This window comes from Drosophila sulfurigaster, chromosome 3, assembly GCF_023558435.1.
Source record: "Drosophila sulfurigaster albostrigata strain 15112-1811.04 chromosome 3, ASM2355843v2, whole genome shotgun sequence".
Taxonomy (NCBI): domain Eukaryota; kingdom Metazoa; phylum Arthropoda; class Insecta; order Diptera; family Drosophilidae; genus Drosophila; species Drosophila sulfurigaster.
Window position 1 is genome coordinate 23,136,153 of NC_084883.1, and position 24,721 is coordinate 23,160,873.

General features: G+C 39.5%; 1 protein-coding gene and 1 long non-coding RNA gene across 2 annotated transcripts; one reads left to right on the plus strand and one right to left on the minus strand.

Moving 5' to 3' along the window:
* Positions 1 to 1,913: 1,913 nt before the first annotated feature.
* On the minus strand, positions 1,914 to 24,446 carry LOC133841264 (nuclear pore membrane glycoprotein 210). Its single transcript, XM_062273633.1, has 19 exons — positions 24,237 to 24,446; positions 23,077 to 24,151; positions 21,641 to 23,017; positions 20,831 to 21,581; positions 20,446 to 20,763; positions 19,320 to 19,451; positions 18,999 to 19,198; positions 18,530 to 18,793; positions 17,343 to 17,468; positions 17,009 to 17,114; positions 12,912 to 13,033; positions 12,658 to 12,756; positions 12,339 to 12,572; positions 12,104 to 12,250; positions 8,138 to 8,290; positions 5,062 to 5,197; positions 4,036 to 4,086; positions 2,296 to 2,373; positions 1,914 to 2,225 (listed from the first exon to the last, which is right to left on the minus strand). Exons 1-19 carry the CDS (start codon positions 24,416 to 24,418, stop codon positions 2,113 to 2,115), a joined length of 5,664 nt encoding a protein of 1,887 aa, XP_062129617.1. The 5' UTR covers positions 24,419 to 24,446; the 3' UTR covers positions 1,914 to 2,112.
* Positions 8,652 to 9,771, plus strand: LOC133845687 (uncharacterized). Its single transcript, XR_009894806.1, has 3 exons — positions 8,652 to 8,766; positions 9,101 to 9,314; positions 9,370 to 9,771. It is a non-coding gene; the product is annotated as an uncharacterized LOC133845687 (long non-coding RNA).
* Positions 24,447 to 24,721: the final 275 nt, after the last annotated feature.

A 24,721-nucleotide genomic window follows, 5' to 3' on the forward strand; every position in this document is an offset into this window, starting at 1 on the left:
CTCATCTATGACTTCTTAAAAACTACCTTACTAGCTGCCTAAATTGAAATCAGTTCCTGCAGCAGCCTCTCTGCAACATGGTAAACTAGTTGAAGCGACGAGTTCTGTTGGGTGAACTCATCTGTGGATTACCGTAGACAAAATACTCTTCGCCCTCGTTCAAACGGGGCGAGCGGCTTAGCGAGCGACTCGACATATCTGCAACGAGACGATTTAAGGCACATTAAGCAGGCGTAATAAATAACAATCGATGATTGCGACGACTTACCTCCGAATGATTTGTTGGGCGATGCATTAAACGCCGAGGAATTTGGGGAAATTTTGCGAGACGCGCTTGACTGGAAAGCTATGAAAAAGAAAACGAAAAGGAAAAGAAATGAAATTGTTTATTAATACCGAAATATATATTTTGGTTTTTCCCATTTTGCCCATTTTCTACACAAACTTTCGCTTAAAGCACTCGCCAATTATTTCTACCTTTAAATACAATTCCGACACTTCCGCCAAAAAGAAGGCGTGTACCTGTCGAGCCTCTCCTCCTCCTCCTCCTCTTTGGCGGCGAAAACCGTGTTGTAAGTAATTAGTAACTAAAGCGCTCGTCGGGCATGAAAAATGAGTGGGCTAAACAAAAACACAGGCAACATTTTTGGCCAACACACACACACACAGCACAGCAAATAATTTAGCTATTAAAATTAGTGTAAAAATTACGTGCGGATGGGCGAGCAAACTTGCTGACCTCGCCAAGAGAGAGAGAGAGATATAAGCAGAGAAAGAGAGAGACAGAGAAAGAGCTCATTAGAAGTGGGCAGAAAAGTGGAGGCTCACAAATCTTAAGTAATTAGACTAATTTTGTAATTAAGGTAATTTGACTGTTGCCAAGTTGTGGCCCAATGCTGATAAAATGCTAAATACGTCGGAGACAGAGACACGTGCGCTTATCGGTCAGCACTTCAACAACAACATTGCACAAAAACTTAAGAAATTGTTGCTAAATTTAAAGTGGTGTCAAGGTTTGTTTAACGTTTCGATTTGTGCCACACAAATGGCTAGCGATGTCCTTGAATTGAGTATATTTATGTGCTGGCAAGTGTGTTGACTCTGATTGCATTTCAAATCAAATCAAATTGATTTGCAATTCAGGCTTGTCCTCCTTTTTATACCCACTACGTATAGGGCAGAAGGTTGTTATAACTTTGTGCAATCGTATAAACATTGTAAAAGCTATAGAAATACTTTTCTGTGACAAATTACGCCTAATGTAATCGAATCTTTGCTGCTTAGGCTGACAATCTGGTATATTTTAATGTCTATGGTATATTTTGAATGTAATCAACATACCAAATATAGGCTTTGGTATATTTTTGTATTTATGCTGTATGGTATATTTTGCCACACAGTTTTGCTTTTATTAAAACTGTGCAGCGGGTATCTCATGTAATGTAAAATTAATGGCATACTTGACTTGATGCTTTTCTAATTAGAAATGCATATAACAAAAATCGTAGCATACATTCCAGCTGAAACTGCAGTTGCAGCTCTCAGCTCTCTGTAGCAAGAGCTGTGCAGCTAAAAAGCGCTTAAAAATTGAGTACTTGACTCGACGCAACTTGACTCAGATTGCACTTAACACATTGGCAGACACAGTCGAAGCAAAGGCAAAAGCAAATCCTGAAGCCAGAGTAATTGAAGTGGCTTTGCACGTGCGCTGCAGCCAACGATGCAGCGGAAATCGTGGCGGAACGTGGTTGGTGTGGACACCCCTCGGAAACAAAAGAGCTGAAAATCCATTTTTTTACCTCTTTATTTATTCCTCATTATTATTACAAAAACAGTGTGCTAATATTTAACAAAAGATTTACAAAAGTTAAGTATTTAATAAATATTATAGAAATGAGTTAGGTTCACTATATGGTATAATCGTAATCTTTTGAGCTTATCTAACATATCTTACAGTTAATTATTGTTTATAGTATTTACATAGAAACCAAAACACTGAATTATCGATATGACGTCATTACCTGAGTTCTCATCTATGACTTCTTAAAACTACCTTACTAGCTGCCTAAATTGAAATCAGTTCCTGCAGCAGCCTCTCTGCAACATGGTAAACTAGTTGAAGCGACGAGTTCTGTTGGGTGAACTCATCTGTGGATTACCGTAGACAAAATACTCTTCGCCCTCGTTCAAACGGGGCGAGCGGCTTAGCGAGCGACTCGACATATCTGCAACGAGACGATTTAAGGCACATTAAGCAGGCGTAATAAATAACAATCGATGATTGCGACGACTTACCTCCGAATGATTTGTTGGGCGATGCATTAAACGCCGAGGAATTTGGGGAAATTTTGCGAGACGCGCTTGACTGGAAAGCTATGAAAAAGAAAACGAAAAGGAAAAGAAATGAAATTGTTTATTAATACCGAAATATATATTTTGGTTTTTCCCATTTTGCCCATTTTCTACACAAACTTTCGCTTAAAGCACTCGCCAATTATTTCTACCTTTAAATACAATTCCGACACTTCCGCCAAAAAGAAGGCGTGTACCTGTCGAGCCTCTCCTCCTCCTCCTCCTCTTTGGCGGCGAAAACCGTGTTGTAAGTAATTAGTAACTAAAGCGCTCGTCGGGCATGAAAAATGAGTGGGCTAAACAAAAACACAGGCAACATTTTTGGCCAACACACACACACACAGCACAGCAAATAATTTAGCTATTAAAATTAGTGTAAAAATTACGTGCGGATGGGCGAGCAAACTTGCTGACCTCGCCAAGAGAGAGAGAGAGATATAAGCAGAGAAAGAGAGAGACAGAGAAAGAGCTCATTAGAAGTGGGCAGAAAAGTGGAGGCTCACAAATCTTAAGTAATTAGACTAATTTTGTAATTAAGGTAATTTGACTGTTGCCAAGTTGTGGCCCAATGCTGATAAAATGCTAAATACGTCGGAGACAGAGACACGTGCGCTTATCGGTCAGCACTTCAACAACAACATTGCACAAAAACTTAAGAAATTGTTGCTAAATTTAAAGTGGTGTCAAGGTTTGTTTAACGTTTCGATTTGTGCCACACAAATGGCTAGCGATGTCCTTGAATTGAGTATATTTATGTGCTGGCAAGTGTGTTGACTCTGATTGCATTTCAAATCAAATCAAATTGATTTGCAATTCAGGCTTGTCCTCCTTTTTATACCCACTACGTATAGGGCAGAAGGTTGTTATAACTTTGTGCAATCGTATAAACATTGTAAAAGCTATAGAAATACTTTTCTGTGACAAATTACGCCTAATGTAATCGAATCTTTGCTGCTTAGGCTGACAATCTGGTATATTTTAATGTCTATGGTATATTTTGAATGTAATCAACATACCAAATATAGGCTTTGGTATATTTTTGTATTTATGCTGTATGGTATATTTTGCCACACAGTTTTGCTTTTATTAAAACTGTGCAGCGGGTATCTCACAGTCAAGCACACTCGACTGCAGCATTCTTGTTCTACTCTCCCTCTCTCTCTCTACGATTCTCTCTCTCTCTCTCTCTGATGCTAATCAGCAGGCAAAAGGATATTTATAGCGGCGTTGAGTATCATGCCAATTGGTCAGTTACATTATTTTTTTTATTTTTGGCAGTCATATCACGCTCGTTGGCATCCCCAAAGCTAAAAACTAAAGCCAAATGTCGACCCCACTGTGGTGTGGCTAAAAGAAAGCAAAATACTGCAAGGCAACGAGGCAAGCGACGCAGAAGTGAAGAGGGAGAAAATCAAAGTTTAAGTCATAAATAAGAAATTTTGGTAGCGCGCTGCCTCGAACTGATGATGATAGTGCAAAGACTGCGGCCTGTTATCGCTCCGAAAAAGTTTTTGGTATTCATGCACGAAATGACTAAAAACTTAAAACTAATAGAGAGAAGTGTAGCAAAAGTTGAGCGTAGAAGAAGATGGTCTCCTTCCCCCTCTCTCTCTGTGCTGATACTTCTGCTGTTGCCTCAGGCGTTGCTCTTGCTGTGCACTCAAAATTATTAATTAAACTTACCCTCGGAGTTGACTTGCACGACTCCCTGTGACTGGAAGAAGGATACATAAACTGCAAGAGAAAGAGCAAAAAAAGAAAGAATAAAATCAACCATATATATATAGAAATAAAAAAATATATACTGCAGGCAATTGCAAACACACACACATACTTGCATACATGGCCAACAGTTGTTGCAATTAATCAAGTTGCACTTGCAACATTCAAGTTGTTTGTGTTGTTGTTTATGTCTACGCATCGTGTCAGCAGGGTCACTGAATGTGTGTGGGTGTGGGTGTATATGTTGCACGTAGCACAACAAACAGAGCACAGAATACAGAAAACAGACAAAGTTCTTATCAGTTTGCGGTTGGCAGGCGAACAAGGTAAACCCTCCAGTTAAGTTTACCTTAGCTACACCTTTTTTTTTTCTTTTTATTGGGTGTAAAGTGTTTTTGGAACCGATAACAACCGAACAGCCAAACAACCGAACATCCCGAAACCGAACCGAGAAGAACAACATTGAAAAATGGCAAACACACACACACACACAGCAGCGAGAGTTTGCAAAACGCTTCCGAAATAAAAAAACGAAAACAGAAAACAGAAAAGTTTTTGCCACCAAACTATGCGATGGCAGAGAGGACAACTCGGATAGCCTCGACTCTGACTCTGACTCTGACTCAGTATCTGACTCTGACTGCGTGTAAAAATGCAAGAAAATGGCAAAGTTTAACGAAGCGTTGTCCTAAAGCGCAGGTCGCATGAAGCGTCACTAAAAAGGTCTGCGTCAAAGGATAACACTAAGGATGCCGCTAAGGTGAAGCTGCTGTTCGCCTTTCGCGTTTGCCATGATTAAAAATTCATGGAATTTGCGATTAACTGCAAACAGCAACGACAACGACAACGTCGACAACTACAACAACAACAAGCACTTATGATTTATTGCCTTTGGCACTAACAACATTTTGTGCCTTTTTGTTTGCCCTGTTGCATGATTTATGCGCCAATTGAATCGCATTAATATTATATTTATATTTTACTCACCCCATATCGATGCAACAACAATTATCATCATAGTCACGATAAAGTTTAGATTCTCGATCAGCAATTGCAGCAAAGGTCCTCCAGTTGATTTTGTTGAGCACTTTTGCAGCGTCGTCGTGTCGCCAACGATGGGAACCTGCAATAACAATGGACCAGCATAAGGGTTAAGTGTTAAACAGAGAAAATGAAGAAGCTTAAAAACTTTACTAGATTTGTCGACTTGAGTTTGACGCTTGCCTCAAATGAAATAAGAAGCGTCGTCCTTGGAGTCTCTACTTTCACTCTCACTATCTCTCTTTCGCTATGTTTGCATTTCTGCTGGGACTGTGCACATAAAATGAATAAATAAAAATCTGCAGAAAAGAGCTCGGAAGTGAATTTGGCCAATGCCAAAGCCAAATAAACGCAACAAAACGCACAGAAATCAATTATACGAAATTGCTAAAACTTTTTGGCCATTTTGACCAACTGCAACTGCAAACTGCAACGGCAACGGCAGCTGCGATGGCAACTAGCCATGCAATTGACATTCACAGTTCGAGTGCGAGTATTCGCTTACAATTTGCAGACATTTTCTTCGAACAAAGTTTGCATTCTCGGCGAGGACTCAAGGCCAGCAACGATTTAATTGTAGTTACAACGAAACTAAAAGTAAATTATTAACTCAATGTTTATTGTTTAAAAACATTTGTGTAGTTTCTAAAAAGGATTTCCCCAATTGCAGTTGCACAAAGCTTAGCAGCGAAATTTATGATGAATAATTTTCGAGGAAAGACATAGATGACAACTGCGAATTTTTGGAGCTTTTTAAATTGAATTAGATGATTAAATGATTATAATTAAGATCTCTGCAGAACAAGCGAGCATAATACTGTATTTCTTAGAAACAAAAGCTTGCAATAAAGAATATTAATGTTAAATCATTTTAAACTCCAAGTTCTGCACTCAATTTGAGACCTGAACAAATATATTCAATTGAACTTTTATCGCAAGATAGGGAAATTAATTGACTTGTATATAAATCAATACTGAAAAAATACCAAAATGTATAAAAGAATGCCATTAGGAACATTAATTTGAAATGATTTTAACTTCTTTTGGTCGAAATTTGAACTAGACTATGTTGAATATGTTGAATGAATGTATACAACTGATCTTTTATTGCAAAACAGTGAAATTAATTGACTGGTATATTAATTAATTAAATACATAGTAAATATTTTAAAACAAATAAGAGAGCTACAATCGAGTGGGCTCGACAGTTGAAAGCAAATCAATTTAAAAGCGATATTAATATATTGGTTTAATAATATATACTTTAAAATATCGAAAACATACTTAAATATACCACAGCTTCAACTAAATTTTGTATAGCAAAGCATACTGAAAAAATACAACCAAAGCTATATTTGGTATAACGAGAGGAAGATTGATTTCAATTGTAGACTCAGAAAATTCGCTTTTTCTTTGGAAAATTTCGTTGGAATATCACAATTAAACATGTGAAATAGAGCGGCATGCAACATACTTATAGAGGGGGTCAAGGAATGTGTTGTTTGTTGTATTGGCCTGGCCACGCTTAAGTTGCAATTTAAGCGCTGGCAACCAGTGAGTTGGCCAAGGAAGCATAAACACGTAACTGTCCCGTGTCGAGGCTCGCCGCTGGCGGGCTTTGGGCTAATAAATGAGCATTCTGAGGTTGCGAGACGTCGAACAAGCGATCGACTTATGGAACTGAATTTATTGACATGATGTGTGTGTCCCCAAGCGTTGGATGAACACACCACAGATGAAACAATAGCCATGTGGTCAGCAGAGGAGAGGCGTGTGAAGGGAAGCGGGGCACATACTTAACGACTTTGCCTTTGTTTATGTGCAGCTGTATGCCAGATAGCGTTTATAGATGAACCCAGGCCAGGCCAGCAGCCAGGAGCCAGGAACGAGGAGGAAGCCCTCCACCAACATTCCCCTCTTCGCCTTAGTTTCACTTCACTCACTCCGCTGCCGAAATTTATGCAATTTGGCAAGCGGGAAAGCGAGCGGGCGGTCTCAGAGATTGGGCTCATGTAAAGAGTATACAACTCTCTGGCTCGGTTTGGTTCGGTTCGGCAAGGGGCAAGTTATACGCCATTTTGCTGTTGCCACTGCAACGGACAGCTGACCATTCGCTTTGAGGGGGGATGGGGGGTAGAGAAGAGATATGGAAGACGGGAAGAGTTTCGGGTTACATAAACGAAACTTATTTATGCAATTCCGTTGGCTTTATATGTGCAGAGAGCAATTTTTATTCTTCGTCTACTTGCTGGCCTTTTGGTTGCCTTAAACGCAACAACTGCAACAACTGGAGGGGGCAACAACAACTGGCAACTGGCAACCGGCAACTGGCAACCAACAACTGCAACTGCAATGGCAAGTTTGGTGGCAACGTGCACTGGATGTTAAATTGCCGGACTTTGGCAAGAGACAAGGCACGTTGGGGTGTTGAAACTTTAGCAACAAATTGATACGCGGCTCGGCTTCTGGTTGGCTATCAGTCTGTTTGCACTATCTAATGGCATCAGGTAACCAATGAAAAATGCCAATGGAAGCGTATTTACATTTGCGCTTATTGCAGTTGTGTTTTTGTTTGCCTCCTCCTGCTGCTGTTGCAGCTGCAAAGTGAAAATAAACAAAATTTGGCGAAATTGAAAACGCAACCGAAAATGTACACAAAATGTTGCACTCGAAAATTCTACTAAAATATTCGAGTAAAACGTGTGGCAGTCAAACATAACAAACACAATCGATAAAGAGAATCACCAAAAATTCCTAGAAATATAAAGTAAATTTACGTTTGTACGTATACTTGATATTACCATATATAAATTGTAAATATTTAATCTGATAATTAGCAAAGTCAAAAGCCGACAAAATATTCGTGTGCTTAGCTCAATCTTGCAAGTGATTGCAATTAAAATCAATTTAACTTTGCTTTTTCGACTATTTTGTTTGCTAAATTCACTTGACGATGAGACAAATTTCGGTTATTAAGTTACGACGAATTTAATTGCATTCTTTAAGCGGCATGTTTACTCACCTCTAGGCTTTGATTCGTTTCCGGTGAATGAATCAGCACAGAGAAGTGCTCATCGAGTGGCAAATCGCTGAGGAAACGCACACGATATTTGCTCAGGCCATGAGCCTGTTCAACCAAATCGATGGAAAAGTACTTGGAATCGGATGGTTTGACCTGCAAGTAAATAAAACGTAAATTCAAAATCAATTAAATACGCATCGACAAATAAACAGAGAGTCATATAATAATAATGTTGGGCGAATATGAAACGATTTTATTCTTTCTCTCAAAGTTTGGGATTTTCTTTATGCACGTTTTATGTTGCAGGAATCTCGCAACTGTTGCGACACATTTGCAATTTTCTCGAATCCAGCAACAGCAACACAAAGCAGCCTACAATTGAATGTAGCAAACATCCTCAACGTGTCTGATGCACAATCATTTAATTAAAATGTAGTATGCAACACATGTGATATAAAAGTGTGTCGTGTTATGTTGCTACGAACCAAACAATTTGACAATTCTCTTATTGTCACAGCTGCCAGTTAGAAATTTGTATTTCTTTGCAAATTTCTAAATTCTTTTTATTTATTTATATCATTTATATACATTCCTTGCTGACTTGCTTGTTTATTCGACAAACACTCGAGGTATTTCTTGATTAGAAAGTTAAATTTTACCCAAATTGATTAGCTATTTTTTGGTGTGAATTTAAATTTAATTTCATTTCACAAATTGCCGCAGCAATATTCATAAATAATTGCCATAAAGTGCAGCGCAATCGATGCCAAGGGAAATGATCAAAACTACACAAACCAATAACAACATCAAAAAAATAAAACAATTAACATTGTTACCTATGCAGTAGAAACGACTGTTAGATACCTCATAAAGTCTTTAATTTCATATCATTTCATAGCATATTTGCTAACCATTTTAATTGCTAGTCTAGCATGCCCTTTTTTCATTACATTTTTTTCGCAGTTTTGTTTGCAAAATTAATGTGAATAACTGCAAAAAATAAGTTATTATTGGATCGGATGCACCAAAAGAGCAACTGCTGACACATCCGAACACATGCTGACAAATGCTCGGCATGCACGACTGCAACATACCCTATATAACAGCAAAATCGAAGTGCTTTCATGAACAACATCAAGAGGGTATTTAAAGGCGGATTTCAGCATTGCATTGCGACGTATGTATATAATATATATTAAACAACACAAAAATATTAAATTGTATGCACAAAGTTAATAAACGGAAGTGTAACCATATCAACGACAGCAACAGCAACAACAATAACAACAACAACAACGCGAAGCATTCTTATTAGTCCATCGATAATACACGAAGGATATTTAATTATTAATTGAAAATTATGCAGACCAATGCGCTTTTAACCAGTCGAAAAAGGTTGCCATTAAAATTACAGAGACAGATATATATAACATACAATACATATATATAACTTGATATCTGGCATGCGGTTGCAGAGCAGTTGCTCTGTGTATGTATGAAATTATTGTGAATTTTAATAAAATTGCCGAGTGCGCTCTGAAATTGACAGCCGCATAATTTGCCTTTTTGTGGTCTCAGATGAGAGTTGATGCCGCCGTTGTCGCTGCAGTAACTTTAAATGATTAATTGTTAATAAACAGCAACATATAAATGCCTTAATAATGCATGACTTTTAATGTTAATAGCTCCGACAAATTTAGCCTTAGGCTTGACAAAAACAAGGAAGAAGGCTACAGTCGAGTGTGCCCGACTGTGAGATACCCGCTACCAATTTTGAATAAAAGCTAAACAGGACAGTGTTATTCCTAAAATGTACCAAATTATATACTACAAAAATACTAAAATGTGTCGAATGTCATATATGGTATATTACCGAAGTAGTACTTTCAAAATATACCATAGAGATCAAAATATACCAAAGCAGCTAAAACTCGATTGCAGTAGGCATAATTTATTTCTTAAATAACTTCTACAATTTTGATCCGATCTCAATCAAATTGACAGGAATAATAAATACTATAACTATTATTGTTTGTACCAAAATTGGGGACTCTAGCGTTAAATTGTTATTTGATTTTTGTCGATTTGCGGGGCGGAAGTGGGCGTGTCACAAAATTTGAAATAAATATTCGATGCGACTGTGAACATTTCACTTTGCATATCGAAATTAAGCGATCAAATGTCATGTAAACCAACTCTGGTCAACAAAGAGCAATTCAGTGTCGACCGCATTACTTAATGCGGCTGCTGTTGGCCAAACAGCAAATTTTCAGCTAATGCAAATTATGCGGCATATTTCAAATGGCCACTTAACTGTAATTAGAGTTGCTGGAAATGCAGCTAATATTTTACTGAAATAGTCAAATGCAAAGACAAACAGACGGACGGACGTCGAAGTCGAAGTCGAAGATGGAGACGGAGATGGAGCGAAGCAAAAGCAAATAATGCCCCAAGCTAGCCGGAAACGGAAGTCAAGCAAAATGCTGTCATTTTGCATTTTTGAGACGCGCAGCACTGGGCACTAACATCTTACGGCCCAAGGAGAGTCTTGAGGGTGAACATTGACATTGCAAGGCAGCACAGCAACAACAGTAAAAGCAACAGCAGCAGCTGCTGCTACTGTGGCAAGTGGAAGCCACAACTACTTGCGGCGATTCTTGCGGCACAACAACAGCAGCAGCAGCAGCAGCAGGCGGCAGGCAACAATGGCTGTCTGACTGGCTGGCCAACACTGAATGGATGGCCTGATGATGATGGCGAAAGACAGACAGTCCATAAGTAAGAACTTTCGAATTCATGGAATACTCTCAGTCTGTCGATTCGAGCACACAGCGCGCACTCTCAACACTTGTCGTACATAATATTGTACTTTGGCAGAAGCCGCCAGTGGCACTGCCGCAGCCACAGAGCTACAGCTACAGCAACTGCTTCAGCTACTGCTTCAGCTACTGCCACTGGCTTGAAACAGGAGCGTACATTGTAAAGCAATTTCCTGTATTTTATTACCACATAAAATGTGAAGTCCTTCTGTTGCCTGCTTTTTTTTTTTTTCTTGTGTCGCTACTCCTACTACTATCTTATGATTGTCTCTCAAGGCTGGCGAATAAATAGATACAAGTCTAAAGTGCAGCTCAAAAGATGACTTTAAAAACGGATATCCTTGAAGCACATGAAGCGTGATCAGGCAAAAATACAAGAAAAAACAAGCAGGAAAGATACAGTCGAGTGTTTTCGACTTTGATATACCCACTACCCATTTTCAATAAAAGTAAAACAATGTGAAAGTAGTATTATTGATTGAAATATACCGAAAAAATAAATCGATAAATAATGAATACATTCCGAAAGCTATATTTGGTTTAACGGCATTCTAATACGTACAACATATTAATATACCAAAAAATACTGACTTATACCAACAGCTATATCTGGTATAACAGCATACTATTGCATTCAAAATATACCATATAGAACACATCAGGTTCTCTACAGTAGAGTTTCCTCTTTAAATATATTATCTATTAAGAAACAACTTTAAAGTTTTGAACCTGATCTGTAGTCATAAAGATTCTTGTAGTTATTGTGTGTATTAAAAATATAAACTATTATTATTATTTTCTAAGTTTCTAGAATTTTAAGCAAATTTCATACGCTTGCAACAATAAAAAATATCGTTATAAAAAAATTGTAGCTTTATTTTTAACAGTCACAAGCTCTTCATATATGAAGCTCTATGGACCCGGCTATTGGTTATCTGATAAAGAATATATATATAACATTTCTCCATGCTTCATACATTTCCTGTTCACACAAAGTTATTACACCCTTCTACCCCTTGTGTAGCGGGTATAAAAAACAGGAAAACGAAGCAACAAAAATACGAGCTCCCTTTCGATGCTCATCAATCTTTGGCGAAGACAGGATAGTCTAATAGTTTTTGCTACTATTACAAATTTGCCAACTCACCTGCAGCTTTTGAAGTGCCTTATCCAAGCCACTTATTTGCAGTTCCTGCGATTTCAAGTCGTGCACTTGCAACGACTCCACCGACACTTTAATGCCCGGCACTAGCTTCAACGACATGGTATCTAATACTCCATTGGGCATTGAGGCCTGAAGAACAAGACGAACAAAAAGAAAAAACGATATTAGTATAAATTGTACATTTTATATGTCTTTTTTGACAACTCCTTAAGCTCACCTCCAGTTCCAAGAAGGCATTGTTGGTCTTCAGTGTGGATAACAGTTCAGTGAATGTGGACTTCAACTGCAGACTGCAAGCATACTGAGTGCTGGCTGTATCAAATATGGGCTGCACTTGATACAGCTTGAGCAACTTGTGCCCGATTTCATCCTTGGCAACCAGGCGACAGTTAAACGCTTCCACAGCGACCTTATTCAGCTGATTTATGCATTTCGATGCGTTCTGTGCAATCTGCAATTATGTTGCATGTGTGTGTGTATGTGTGTCAGTATGTAGTTTGCTGTTTGCATTTCAGTATGCACAAAATACCACTCACCAAATTGCTGTACTTGTCCACTTGTATGTGATTGCGCAACACCAACTGCGCCTTATACTCCGATCCGCTGAATATGTCCAGGGATTTGGCAAACACAATCTGCAAACAAACAAATAGCATAAATGGGGTGTCGTTGCCAATTGTGGAATAAGCAATGGGACGGAGGAGAATATGAGTTATTGCCCATTTAATTTGGGTTAGAAGTGGTTCTCTCCCTCTCTCTCCCTCCCTCTCTGTGAGTGTGTTCAACCTACCGCATCCGATTCACGCAACTCCAGATCGTACTTGAGGTAACCGCCACGCCGCATTTTATCGCCACATGTCACCGCCACCTTCTCGCCCAGCTTGCGTTGATGATTTAGCACCCGTGCAATGCCTGAAATAAATAGTGTACTAAACATTAAAATCAAAACTCAATTACTCCAGCCAAAGCAGAATTTAATTACCCGCCCCAAATTAATTGCGAGGGCTGTTTAATAAGTTTTAGAACTTGAAGAAAATCAATCAATATAAAGAATTCAAATACTAAATTTAGAAATATGAAAACGATTAAATTCAAATTTAAACTCTAACTTCGAATTTACCAATTTATTAATTTTGTTGAATAAATTTAAATATTTTATTTAGATACAATTGAAATATGTTGTTCAGATTGAAGACTTAACATACCAGCAGCAACAGAATCTGGTATCAAAAAGCATTCAAAGGTTTTTCAAGTCGCATTTCATTTGGTTGGAAAACTTTGCTACATCAATAGGTAACTTTTCTTTGATCTGATTCGACATCTGCCCTTTTGCTGTCTAGTCAGTTGAACTTATAAAGTGCACACAAATCGAAGACTTTACAAAAGTTTATTAAACGAAGAAACGCAACGTTAATTTCGCTTAGACTAAAAATATATATAAATACGATTTACATTGACTTGCCCACACACACCGGCATTGATATATACACACACACCAACAAAAAGGGCAATAATTTTATGCCTTGCTGGCAAGTATTCGGAAATTCCAGAAATATGAGAGGAAAGCTACCCGAAATGTCTACGAGAAAGCCTAAAATATGCAAGCAATGTCGTCGACTCTGCGCGACGTTGCCAAACAAACAACGATATTAATATTTGATGGCATTAAATATGCTTCAATGATTTTTTACCTGTACCCCAATACAACACTCTCGCTCCCACAGCTCCTCCAGCTATTTGGAGTTACTCCCTCTTCATCGCCATCTCCATCGCCATCGCCATCACCATCTACATCTTTCTTCCTTCCTATGCCGGCATGTCAATGCAAATGGTGCGCCGCATTGAATAGTAAATAACATCGCCCAGCGAAGCATAAATGCTGCTCAAATACTTGCGCTGAGAGACTTGTTTAAAGTGAACTCTCAAAATGGGTCAACTGCTTGGTTACTCAAATGTAGCATAAATGATAAGCGTCAGTTTAGGATGTAAGAATGATGACAAGATGGTGGAAATGGAAAACTGAAGTCAGAAGTTAAGCAAAGTATTTGATATTAATGCCATGCCATGTTTAATTAATATAACATGACACTTTCTTATCGTGACTTTGATGACCTTTCGAGTTTTAGCATTTTTTTTAGCATTTTGTATTATCAAGCCTTATTCATTGTTTCGGTTAGTGCATGTAGTTAAATTAATTTTGAAGCACTGCAGGCGACATCAGACTAATTGTTTTGGGAATTTTCTTTTGCTGAGATGCCATGACTCAAAACAGCTTTGATTTTCCACTTTTCTTTTGCACTCGCAGCAGCCGGAGCAGGAGCAGAAGCAAAAGAAACAGCAAGTAAAACTAATCTGCAGCTTCGAGAAATATTGGCTGTATAAATTGCTTGGGGATTTATTGCTGGTCACACAATGAAGACAATGCCAATTGAAAAGCACGTAATAATGTGCCAAGCGGGCGTACTCGACTTCCAGACACTCAAAGCTTAAATTAAATCGTTTAATTCTAAATACTTTAAGCTTGTATTTAAAATATACTTGACTAACAGCTGCAAACCTTTTGCTACGCATTTGCATACATTTGCAGGGTATAATGAATTGGGGAATAATAAATAATCACACACCGACTTGTCAACACTTTCTGTAGACAAAGGGCATTTTAAAATGGGGAGCAGCAATAAGTCAAGTGTTATGTATGTGTCTGTGTGCATGTGTGTGTGCGAAGACTAATGCACGGAACTGTTTTGACCATTCCCATGGATTCTCGAGTTTGATAAGTAAATGATGATACGTAATCTAAGATTGATATTTTCATGAAAGCATTGAGGGTTCTGACAGAACAAAAGACCGAGATACTTGTTACTGTACGTGTATGTGTGTGTGTGTGTTGTTGTTGTTGTTGTCTGTCCATTGATGACAAATGGCCTCACCTTATGACCACAAAACTTTCATAGTTTTGGTAATTGAAAATTCAGTTTGTGCTGGCTTTTAAGCAACCTTTTCGAGTATGTGTGTGTGTGTGTCGGCAAAGAGTCATCATAATTGAAATGCTATTTCAAGTTGGCAAAGGCATTTTGCAATTTTCCATGGTACTTAAGACTTGGATACTAGAGAGCAATGCAAGCAGCTTAGAGAGATAGCTTGATGCTCTCGTACTTTCTGTCAATCTATTTTCACTTTCATCATCAATGACTGTCGCAAGAAAATCCATGTACCAAAAACACAAGCTTCCTTTCTTTTTGTTGGCATCACTTGTATTGATATTTGGCAAATATATTGATGCGACTCGCACTTTATCTTTATGCCTGGTTGCAGCAACTTCTGCCACTCGCAACACGCAGTTAACGGCAACAAATACAAGCGCAAAAGTTGCATAATCGCGATGGCTTGCGTCCTGCCTGTATTTGCTTTATCCTTTTGCCAGCGACGTGCAAAGTGTGAAAAATTGTTTTTCTTCTCTTCGCCGTCTTTTTTATTATGTTTTATTTTTTGTTTGACTGAAGATTCGGTCTTGTGGTGGGTAGAAGAGGGGAGGAGGACGGGTTGGCGCCACTTTATGAATAATGTATTACGCTTAGCTGCGTTGTGTTGTGCTGTGAATTGCGTTACAAGTTTATTTTGCAATTGCTCAACAGCCAAACAAAAAAGATAGTTCAACTCTGTGTGTGTGTGTGTGTGTGTGTGTGTGTGTGTGTGTGTGTGCTGTGTTTATTCCCTGTCGAACTTAGTCAATGTCTACTGTAGTGAAAAAGAAGCGTAAAAACACTGTGTGCTCAACACTTTACACGACACTCGAAGGCTCAAGGCACGCACACACTTCAACAAACCATTTCCCTGTTGAGCCCAACAAAAGGTAAACAAAACGTACGCGAACAAAGCGTGCTTAACTCCTAGCTACCCTGTAAAGCTAGCTGACTATTACAATTAAGTGAAATATTTAAGGGTTGGAGCAGAAATTTACATATGAACAGCATTGAAACTCGACAAGTTCAAGTTGATTTGGCTGTAAATATAATTGTATTTTCGAACTAATTCTTAATTTCTATAAAATATGAATTATATTAGACTTTATTCTAATAAAAATTACTATTTTACAGAAAATCAGAATTAGTTTTAAATAAAAGTCTATTACAGTTTCTATTTAAAACAATCAAATCAACTTAAACTTTTAGACTACTCTACTACAAAAAAAGACACATTGTAAAAGTACAACAAATTCAATGTTTCCAGTCTATGCTTAAAGTGTGGAGTGTGATCCACTTGAAGCACTTGACATTCGTGAAGCGTAAAAAAGAGTTTCGAGCGCTGTTACAGAATGCAAATCTAATGAAATACTCTGGAAAAGTTAATTAATGCAAAAATGACGCAGCAAATTGTTGTATTTTGGCAACTATTTATTAGCTGTTGTTGTCATTGTTTTGGCTTGTTTACAAAGCAGCCAAAAATAAGCCTAATTGGGTTATCAATAAATCGTATGTGAAATATAGGCCAATTTACAGGATTTGTACTTCAGCACACACTCCATGGTCATGTGTGTGTGTGTGTGTGTAATTAAAGTGGGAGCAAACAAAACGGCAGATATCAAACAAAATAACTGTCTGTGAATTTGTGAATGCAGCGCATAAATTAGCATTCAAATGCAGAGCTGACAAGTGTTTGGTCATTGAATTATCGCAAGATTTGCCAATTATAGTAAAATTGTTAACAATTGATCAATAAACGCTACAAACAAAACAATTAAACCAATAACTAATTAAGAGAAAATTAGAAATAAATGAACTAGAATAAAACATGAAAACTTTATGCAATATAACTAATTGATTACAACTTCGAATCAATCAATCGATGGAAAATCGAACCGAAATTTAGCCAAACTATTTCACTCACCTGTGTGCTGGTTAATCGTTACCAACTGCTCATTCGAGCTGCTCCAAATCGATGACAAAGTTAGCGGTGAATCGAAGCAAATGATGTCACCTACTGACAATATTGTCTGTGGGTTGGGTTTGGATTCGAGTTTGGTATCGGTTTTGGTTTATTGCCCAGATTGGTGTTGCCACAAATGAGTAAACATTTATTTGGTCGACACATGCGAAAAGAGGGGGATTTGATTAAAGTAATTTCACATTTAAAGTTGAGTACAATTTAAACATATCAAATAATAAAATAAAATTAATTATAACTTAAGAACTGACAGCAGTTATTCGAGTGGTAAACTCACCTTGGTGGGATAAATGAACTGAGAGTCGGATACAGACAGTTTGATGTAATCCTCGGCATGCTTCATTCCAGTTGTATCCTTTAAGCTGATGGCAATCATGTTGCTCGTCTCGCGTGGCAAACTCAACTGTGTGCGAAATGAAAATCCATTTGAGTTTCCCTCCTCTCAACACACACGAACAAAAAAAACACATTTTCTATTCTAGTTTAGAGTTTTTAGTTTTTGGGTTTTAGTCGTTGCATTTGAATTTAATGCATGTGTTTTTGGCCATGCTTGCAGTTGATGCATACAGCATGCAGCATGCAGCAGTTGCAACTTCAAGAGTTCTGTGTTTGTGGTCTGCGGTCACTCGACAGCCGCAAATTTTTAAGAGCCAACGCTTGCAGCATGTGCGACAACGCATCGTTGCATTTTTATGTGGTGACATCAACGTGCCACAGCTCAGTAAAAATAAAAAACAAGAACTCCGAAAAGACAAAGTCTCACAAGCGAGTGTGCTCGACTTGCAGTTGCTTGTAGCACAAATACTTCTGACAAATTGAAATTTTAACTAACTAAAAATGATTATTCTATTCTTACTTTTAAGTCTCATAATAAATTGAAATAAAATTTTGACTTTTTGGTTAAGAATTTCAAGCCTATGCTATATCTACCTTTTCTTTATAATTCCCACAATGAGTACAGGGTATTATAAAACGAAAATAGTTGTGGCCAAGCCGAACGACGTGCCATGCGGCCGGACGCTGAGATTTTTTGTTTTCCTTTTTTAGTTAGTTTTTGTTTCCTTTCTTCTGTTTTTTATTTTCTATTTGGCAAAGAGAAGTGAGCGAAAGCTGTGCTCAGGTGGGAAAGCAGAGCTCTTTACGAGTGCATTAAAATGCAGCGGTTTTGTTGTTAGCAGGCGCGCAAAACTAAAATTGAAATAACTTGCTGAAAGTTTAAAGTTCACATTTACATATAAACGAGCATGAGAGCTGGACTAGAGGACTATATAAAGACTGCACGACGGCAAAGAACACTTTGTTACTTCGACTAAATATGACAGGCAAAAAGTTTTTAAGTTCTCAACGATGACGTTGAGTGGAGCATAAAAAGTGTAGCACAAAATTGTAACCGGGACAGCAATGCGACTTTGAGTTCGACTTGCGACTTGCGACTTCAATCCCGTTCACAAAATGGGCACTCACCGCAATTGTCAGATTATTGCCAATCTGTGCATCGACCACATCCTTGGTGGCCAAATCGTAGCGCAGTCCATTCACATCCTCAATGTTGTGGGAGAACTCGTTGCCGAGATTGTCATGCAGCGAAACTTTAAATACGAAATTCATGCCGCGTGGTATTTTATGCTCCAGCTGTTTCAATTTAATGTCCGGCTGCAAAGTCACCAAAATGTATTGCACATTCTTCACTTCGATGCCAATGGGTAGCGTCTGGTCTACAGTTTTCGCCTGGATGGATGGATAAGAGACCAAAAAAAAGAGTCAAATCAAATCAAATCAAATGCAGTGCTTCAATAAGTAGTTCGAGGCAGGCAAGAGGTGGAGGAGATAAGCTGCTTTTCACCACAAATCCAAAACAAACACTCACTTCCTCGCTCACACTTGCACACGAACAATATGCACACACAACACACACACAGACACACACACTTACAATTATCAGATCACGGCCGAGGGTATCCTTTGTATTGACAACACCATCTGGCGACACACTGACAATGCCGCTGCTCTGACCATCCAATTTATAGACAGCATCATCCATATTACATTTTAACTGAAGCGTACTTCGCGGCGCTGCCAAAATCCAGTCCATTGTTATCGGCTTTGGTGCGAGCAGTTCCAGTGTTTTGAAAACTGTGATAACAATTTCAATTTGCGGTCAGTCACTACTGAAATCCCAAACTACATAGCTATCCATCCCCACCGTACACAGTGGGCATAACTTTCTATCTCTATACGACCACTTTTCACTTACCAATTAGCTCCACGCTGGTCGGCGGCAGCTTTACGCCATCTGCCAACTGCACGGAGGCGGTGATTGTGACCTTGCCAGGATTGAGAGCACGTATACGTACAGAAATTAAATCGCTGCTCTGGTATTCGATACCTGCGGGAGTTACAAATAAATAGATAGTATATAGCTTAATAGTTTGATAAACACAACATGTTGCGCTTACAAATACATAACTTGGTAACTTAATAGTAGGTCTTAATAGTAATTTAAAGTCTATTTCAAGTATACCTCGATTTGATTCAAATTGATATTGAATATAATTCTGCTTAAACTTAATAAGCTGAGCTTACAAATACTCAATGTGAATGTCTTAATTTTAACATAAAAAGTCTATTAACACTATACTTTATGTTGATTCAAATGTAACGAAAAGACTTTTTTAATTTCAATAAAACTCTGCAAATTTAGTTTAAACAGAATAACTAAATAATGTAATAATTATAATATATAATCTAAGTAAACTTTAAGGAAATTCAAATGTAAAGAGATAAGACATATTGAACTTGAATTGAAAAATTCTGCAAAATCTTTATGCTTACAATTTATAAATTTATATATGATAAATTAAGATTCTTTTGTATATTTTGCATCTAAATTGTAACATAGATTGCCAATAAATAACTAATTTCATAAAGATATAAATCTGATATGTTAATTAGTATTTTATGTATATAAACTTATGTTTAATCTATAAACCTAGCTTGTATAAAAAAGTATATCATACACAGAAACAATAATAATAATATATTTATAAGTATTGTGTAAAAAAATATATTGAAAACCATAATCTCCTCTAAAATCAAGCTCAAGATATTAAAGCTGAGCATCATCTTCTTACACATACATTTGATTGTTAAATAAACTATAATTCCCAATAGTATAATAAATGAATTCATGAATAATATAATATATATATGCTTGTTTGTTCCGTATCTGTTCCTGCACTGAGACTCAACCATGCAAGCTCATCGAAAAACAATTGCTATGCGTGCATTTGGTGGGCATTGAGCTGAATTCTCTGCGCAACAATGCGGTATCTTTGCACACTTACTATACATTAACAGTGCAACTGACTCAGTGAACTCACCTGCAGCGGAAAATACATTAAAGATCTCGACAACATCCGGCTGATTGACCGTCCATGTGGTACGCATATTCTCCAACGTGCCCAGCACCATGGGCGACAAGTCGGGCTGGCCCCATAGCGTGGCGGGCATAACAGCACCGCTGCGTATACGCACAAGGGGCGTTCGGATTTGCATTGCTGTGAGGGCGACGACACGAATTTCCACCGAATCCTCCGAGACCACATCATCCTTTCCGCTAATTGGGTTCTTAAGCAAACATCTGCCGGTTATTTTCGTTACGCCCAGCTTGTGTGCTGTAACAATGGCCGAGCTCATGGCTGTGGGGAATATGCGAAATAGGATTAGGTACGCAGCATTAATATCGTGGGTGGATATCAAACTTACTGGCCACTTGCTGCTTCTGCACGCTATACACAATGTTCGTGTTTGGCTGCGGTCCGCCGTGATAGTAAATCTGTATGCTGGAGCCCACAACAAGCGTCGAGTTACGCGGATACAGACGCAATGGTGCGAAGACCTGAATGTTAAGCGGTTCACTAGTCACCAGCAGATCACCCTTGCCAGTCTGGAAGACAATTTTAGTCTCGCCAATATTGTTGCCCGTAATGGTGTAACGTATTCTGCCAATGCCCAAATTGTGTTGTTCATCAAGCTTGATGCTCAGTATGGTTGGATCGTAGACAAGCTCAGTCAGCTGATAGACGCTCAGCATATTGGAATCAATGTGCAACAGGTTGTCATTGGTATCGTAGAGTCGCACAATAGCCTCAATGGAATTCGTACGTTCAACGCGATCCAAGGATTCCACTCTGATGGCACCAATGCCAACCACAGATATGGATAAATAGGCGGGATCATTCATCAGACAACGATCGATGAGCTCCAAGCGCACATGACCAAAACGCAGTGGCGTCAGCACCAACTGCTGATGCTTCTCATCGTGGCTGACCTGCACAATACCCTGTTCGGAGAGCTCCAGCTGGAAGAATCCACTGCCCTGGGCTATGGGCAAGCGTTCGCTGTGCGAGGGAGCCAGGAAAATGCTGACATGATCTTGGGACAGCAATGTACTGTTCACCGTGTGGAAACGCAACTCATTCTCTATGTCCGGTTTGGTAACTTCGCCGGTCTTTTGCTGCATATTCGATGTAAATGTTAATACTTGACTGATACATTAATAAACTGACTACTCACATTCTTTACACCAAACGGAGGACGTTCCTGAGTGATGCCCAACTTGGCCAGCAGTTTGTCGTCATAGCGGTCAACGGTGCCCTTGATGCGGAAATTGGGTGCCACTTCGCCGAGTGTCAACACCAGCACATCACGAGTTGGCAGCCTGAGGCCCTGATAATGCTCAACCTCGGCCTGTTGTTGATGGGGAATGCTGTCGGTGTGATAGCGTTCGTCGCCAGCAGCAAACTCCCAATCGATGTACAGCGAACTAATGTTCATCAGCTTGCGATTCTTGACATCCTGCACCTCAATCTCCACCTCAAACTTGTTCTCCTCATCCTTCAGGTACAGTAGCGATGAACGCATCTCAATTGGGCACGATTGACGCAGCTGCTGGCGAGCATACAGCTTAAGGAAACGTGGACGCACACAGTGGACTTTGGTGGTCACATGCGCATTGTAGGCAGCAAAGTTGGGTGCGTTCAGAGTGTTGTGCACCTGGTAAGTGAAATCCGTCTCGCCCAATCCCACGCACAACACAGTGAAGGCCGTGATCGAATTCTGTGTATCAAATACCATTTCCGATACTTGCGCCACCTTTGCATTGAATTGCGTTGCCTTGGTGAGCTCAGCTTCCAGCGTGAAGATGCGTTGCGGTCCATGCGAATAGATAACATTGCGCGATGCTCCGATGGGCAGCACAACCTCATTCTCCAAAGGATTTAGTACAGTTAGCGGCTCAAAGACATGCAAATCGACCGAATCCTGCAAAACCTTCTCCTGAAAGGTGTATGAGATTCGCAGCGAGGTGCTGCCCACGGCTGTGCTTCGCAGTCTGAGAACATGACAGGCCTCTGGGGCCAATGCTTCGTTTGGATCCGCTGCGCCATTCTCAAGCTGCAGTATGGAATGCGTAAAGTCCAGTTGGAAGTGCAGATTATCGCATTTGGAGTACGCCACATAGGTGCCATTGACATGAGCATAGACAGCGACATGAAGGTGTACATAATCCCTCAAAGCCGTCTCAAAGTTATACTGTTTGATCTGCAGACGTTGCGGTGGCAAAAAGTAGATTTGTGCCTGCCGGGAAATCTTCTGGTTTTTGGCCAATGCCACGCGCACCGTTGTATGAGCCGCGAGATCGATGCCAGAGTCAAAGAACTCCTGCGAGCTGCCAGGCAAACGGACATCACGTATCTCTGTTGTAGCCAAGCCCTGACCATCGATTTGCAGGATTTGCGGATTACCAGAAAACCACACATAGTTGCCATCACCGCCTGCAGCATTAAATTGAAACTTTTGAGATTTTATGGTATTCGGATCGAAGGGTAGAATAACTTTGGCGGGTTGCAGTCGCAACGATTCAAATATTTGCATCTCTGCCTGCACGGAGAGCTGCAAATAAAACGTAATATTTAGACTAGTACTAATAGCTTTTATTTTCTATCACTTACATCCTTGTAGTGGCCATAGACTTGTGTGACGCCCTCCCTGATTGCTTCGCCATACAGTCGACTGCCATTATTCGTCTTCTTGTGTATGATGAACAAGGCGTCGTTCAGCTCCGAACCAATGGCATACCGAGTGCCAAGCGTAATCTTTTGGCCATCGCTGGCATACAAATCAAATGCCACCTCATGTCGCTCGCCCTGCACAGTCACCCAGTTATTGTGAGGCAGCAAACTGATGCCCAATTTGAGGGGTTCCGCGACAGTAAGCAGGGCACTTGGGCCCTTCGGCTTCTCCAGTCCATTGTCGCTGTTGTGCGGCATATTGCGATCCCTTAGAAATACTTGTGTGCGTCCCAAACGCGATCCCGTGGCACTGTTGCCCTTTAAGTAAGCCACATCTGTATCCTCCACTTCCAGATAATACTGCATATTCGATGTTATCTCATATAGCCTGTCCATTTTTAACTGTAGAATGCGGAATTTGATGGTGTCGCCTGCCAAAACAGTGACCTCGGATGGCTCGATAATGATGTTGGCCAGCACACTGATGTACACCTCAATAGCAGGCACATGGCTGTACTCAGTCTGTGGCATACTGATGGCCACCTTCGAAGTGCCCGTGTTAATCCCCTCCAACAGTATCATATAACCCTTGATGCCAGCTGCTTCGAATTTTTCCAGTGCCGGCGGCACCACATGGAAAGGACTGTCCGAGAAGGTGAGAAAATGCAATGCAGGTGGCATATTGCTGCTGGATGCGGAAATCTCCCAATTAAACTCAATGCCTTCCAGCGTAAAGAATTCATTGCCCTGCGAGTCGAAGGCATGTAGCTCAAATGTAGCCGGCGCCTCTTCCAGGTACAGTTGGCGTGTGGCCGTGCGCACATTTAACCGAGCAATTGTATCCACAATCACATCACAACGCAGTGTGGCTCCAGTGGCTACTTCCTCGGCAAAGACGATTGCCGTGTTGCGGCGCTTTTCACGAGTCTGGACTGTGACCACAGCTTGGCTTGCGCATTCACTGAAGCCCTTGTATATGGGGGTTACGGTGATTAGATCTTGACGTGATGAGGTCCTAAAAAACACAATTCCATTAACAAACCACTTTCAATTTAAGGTTATAAAGACGCCACTGGGCGGGAATAGCCGGCAAAACGAACCATTTGTAGCAATTGGGTTCGACCACTTCCAGCGTGAAGTTGATGGATTTGTCTTGGAATATGGGTAGTAAAACACGCGGATGGTTGAGTTTTGCCGATTCAACGACATTATTAAACACCAAAATAAGCAAAAACAAACAAAATTCGCGTTTCATTGTGACATGTGCTAAGCGTGCATGCATCTATCGCGAATTTCAATGTTGAACTTATGATGATGTTGAATTAATATCGATACATTAATGTCATGATTATTCGCACCCATGTTATCGTCGCAGCATTTTCTAGTCGATTATTTTTAAATATGCGTTATTTTATTTCATTGTCAGCTCCGGCGAACATTCGTATTATTATTCTAAGAATTTTCTTTGCCTTCATTATTTTGTTAGGGCTACTAAAATTCCGCGATCTATCATTATATTCAGTATAAACGACCAATAAAAAACATCGAAATAATGTCAATGCGATATTTTATTTTTAAAAATATC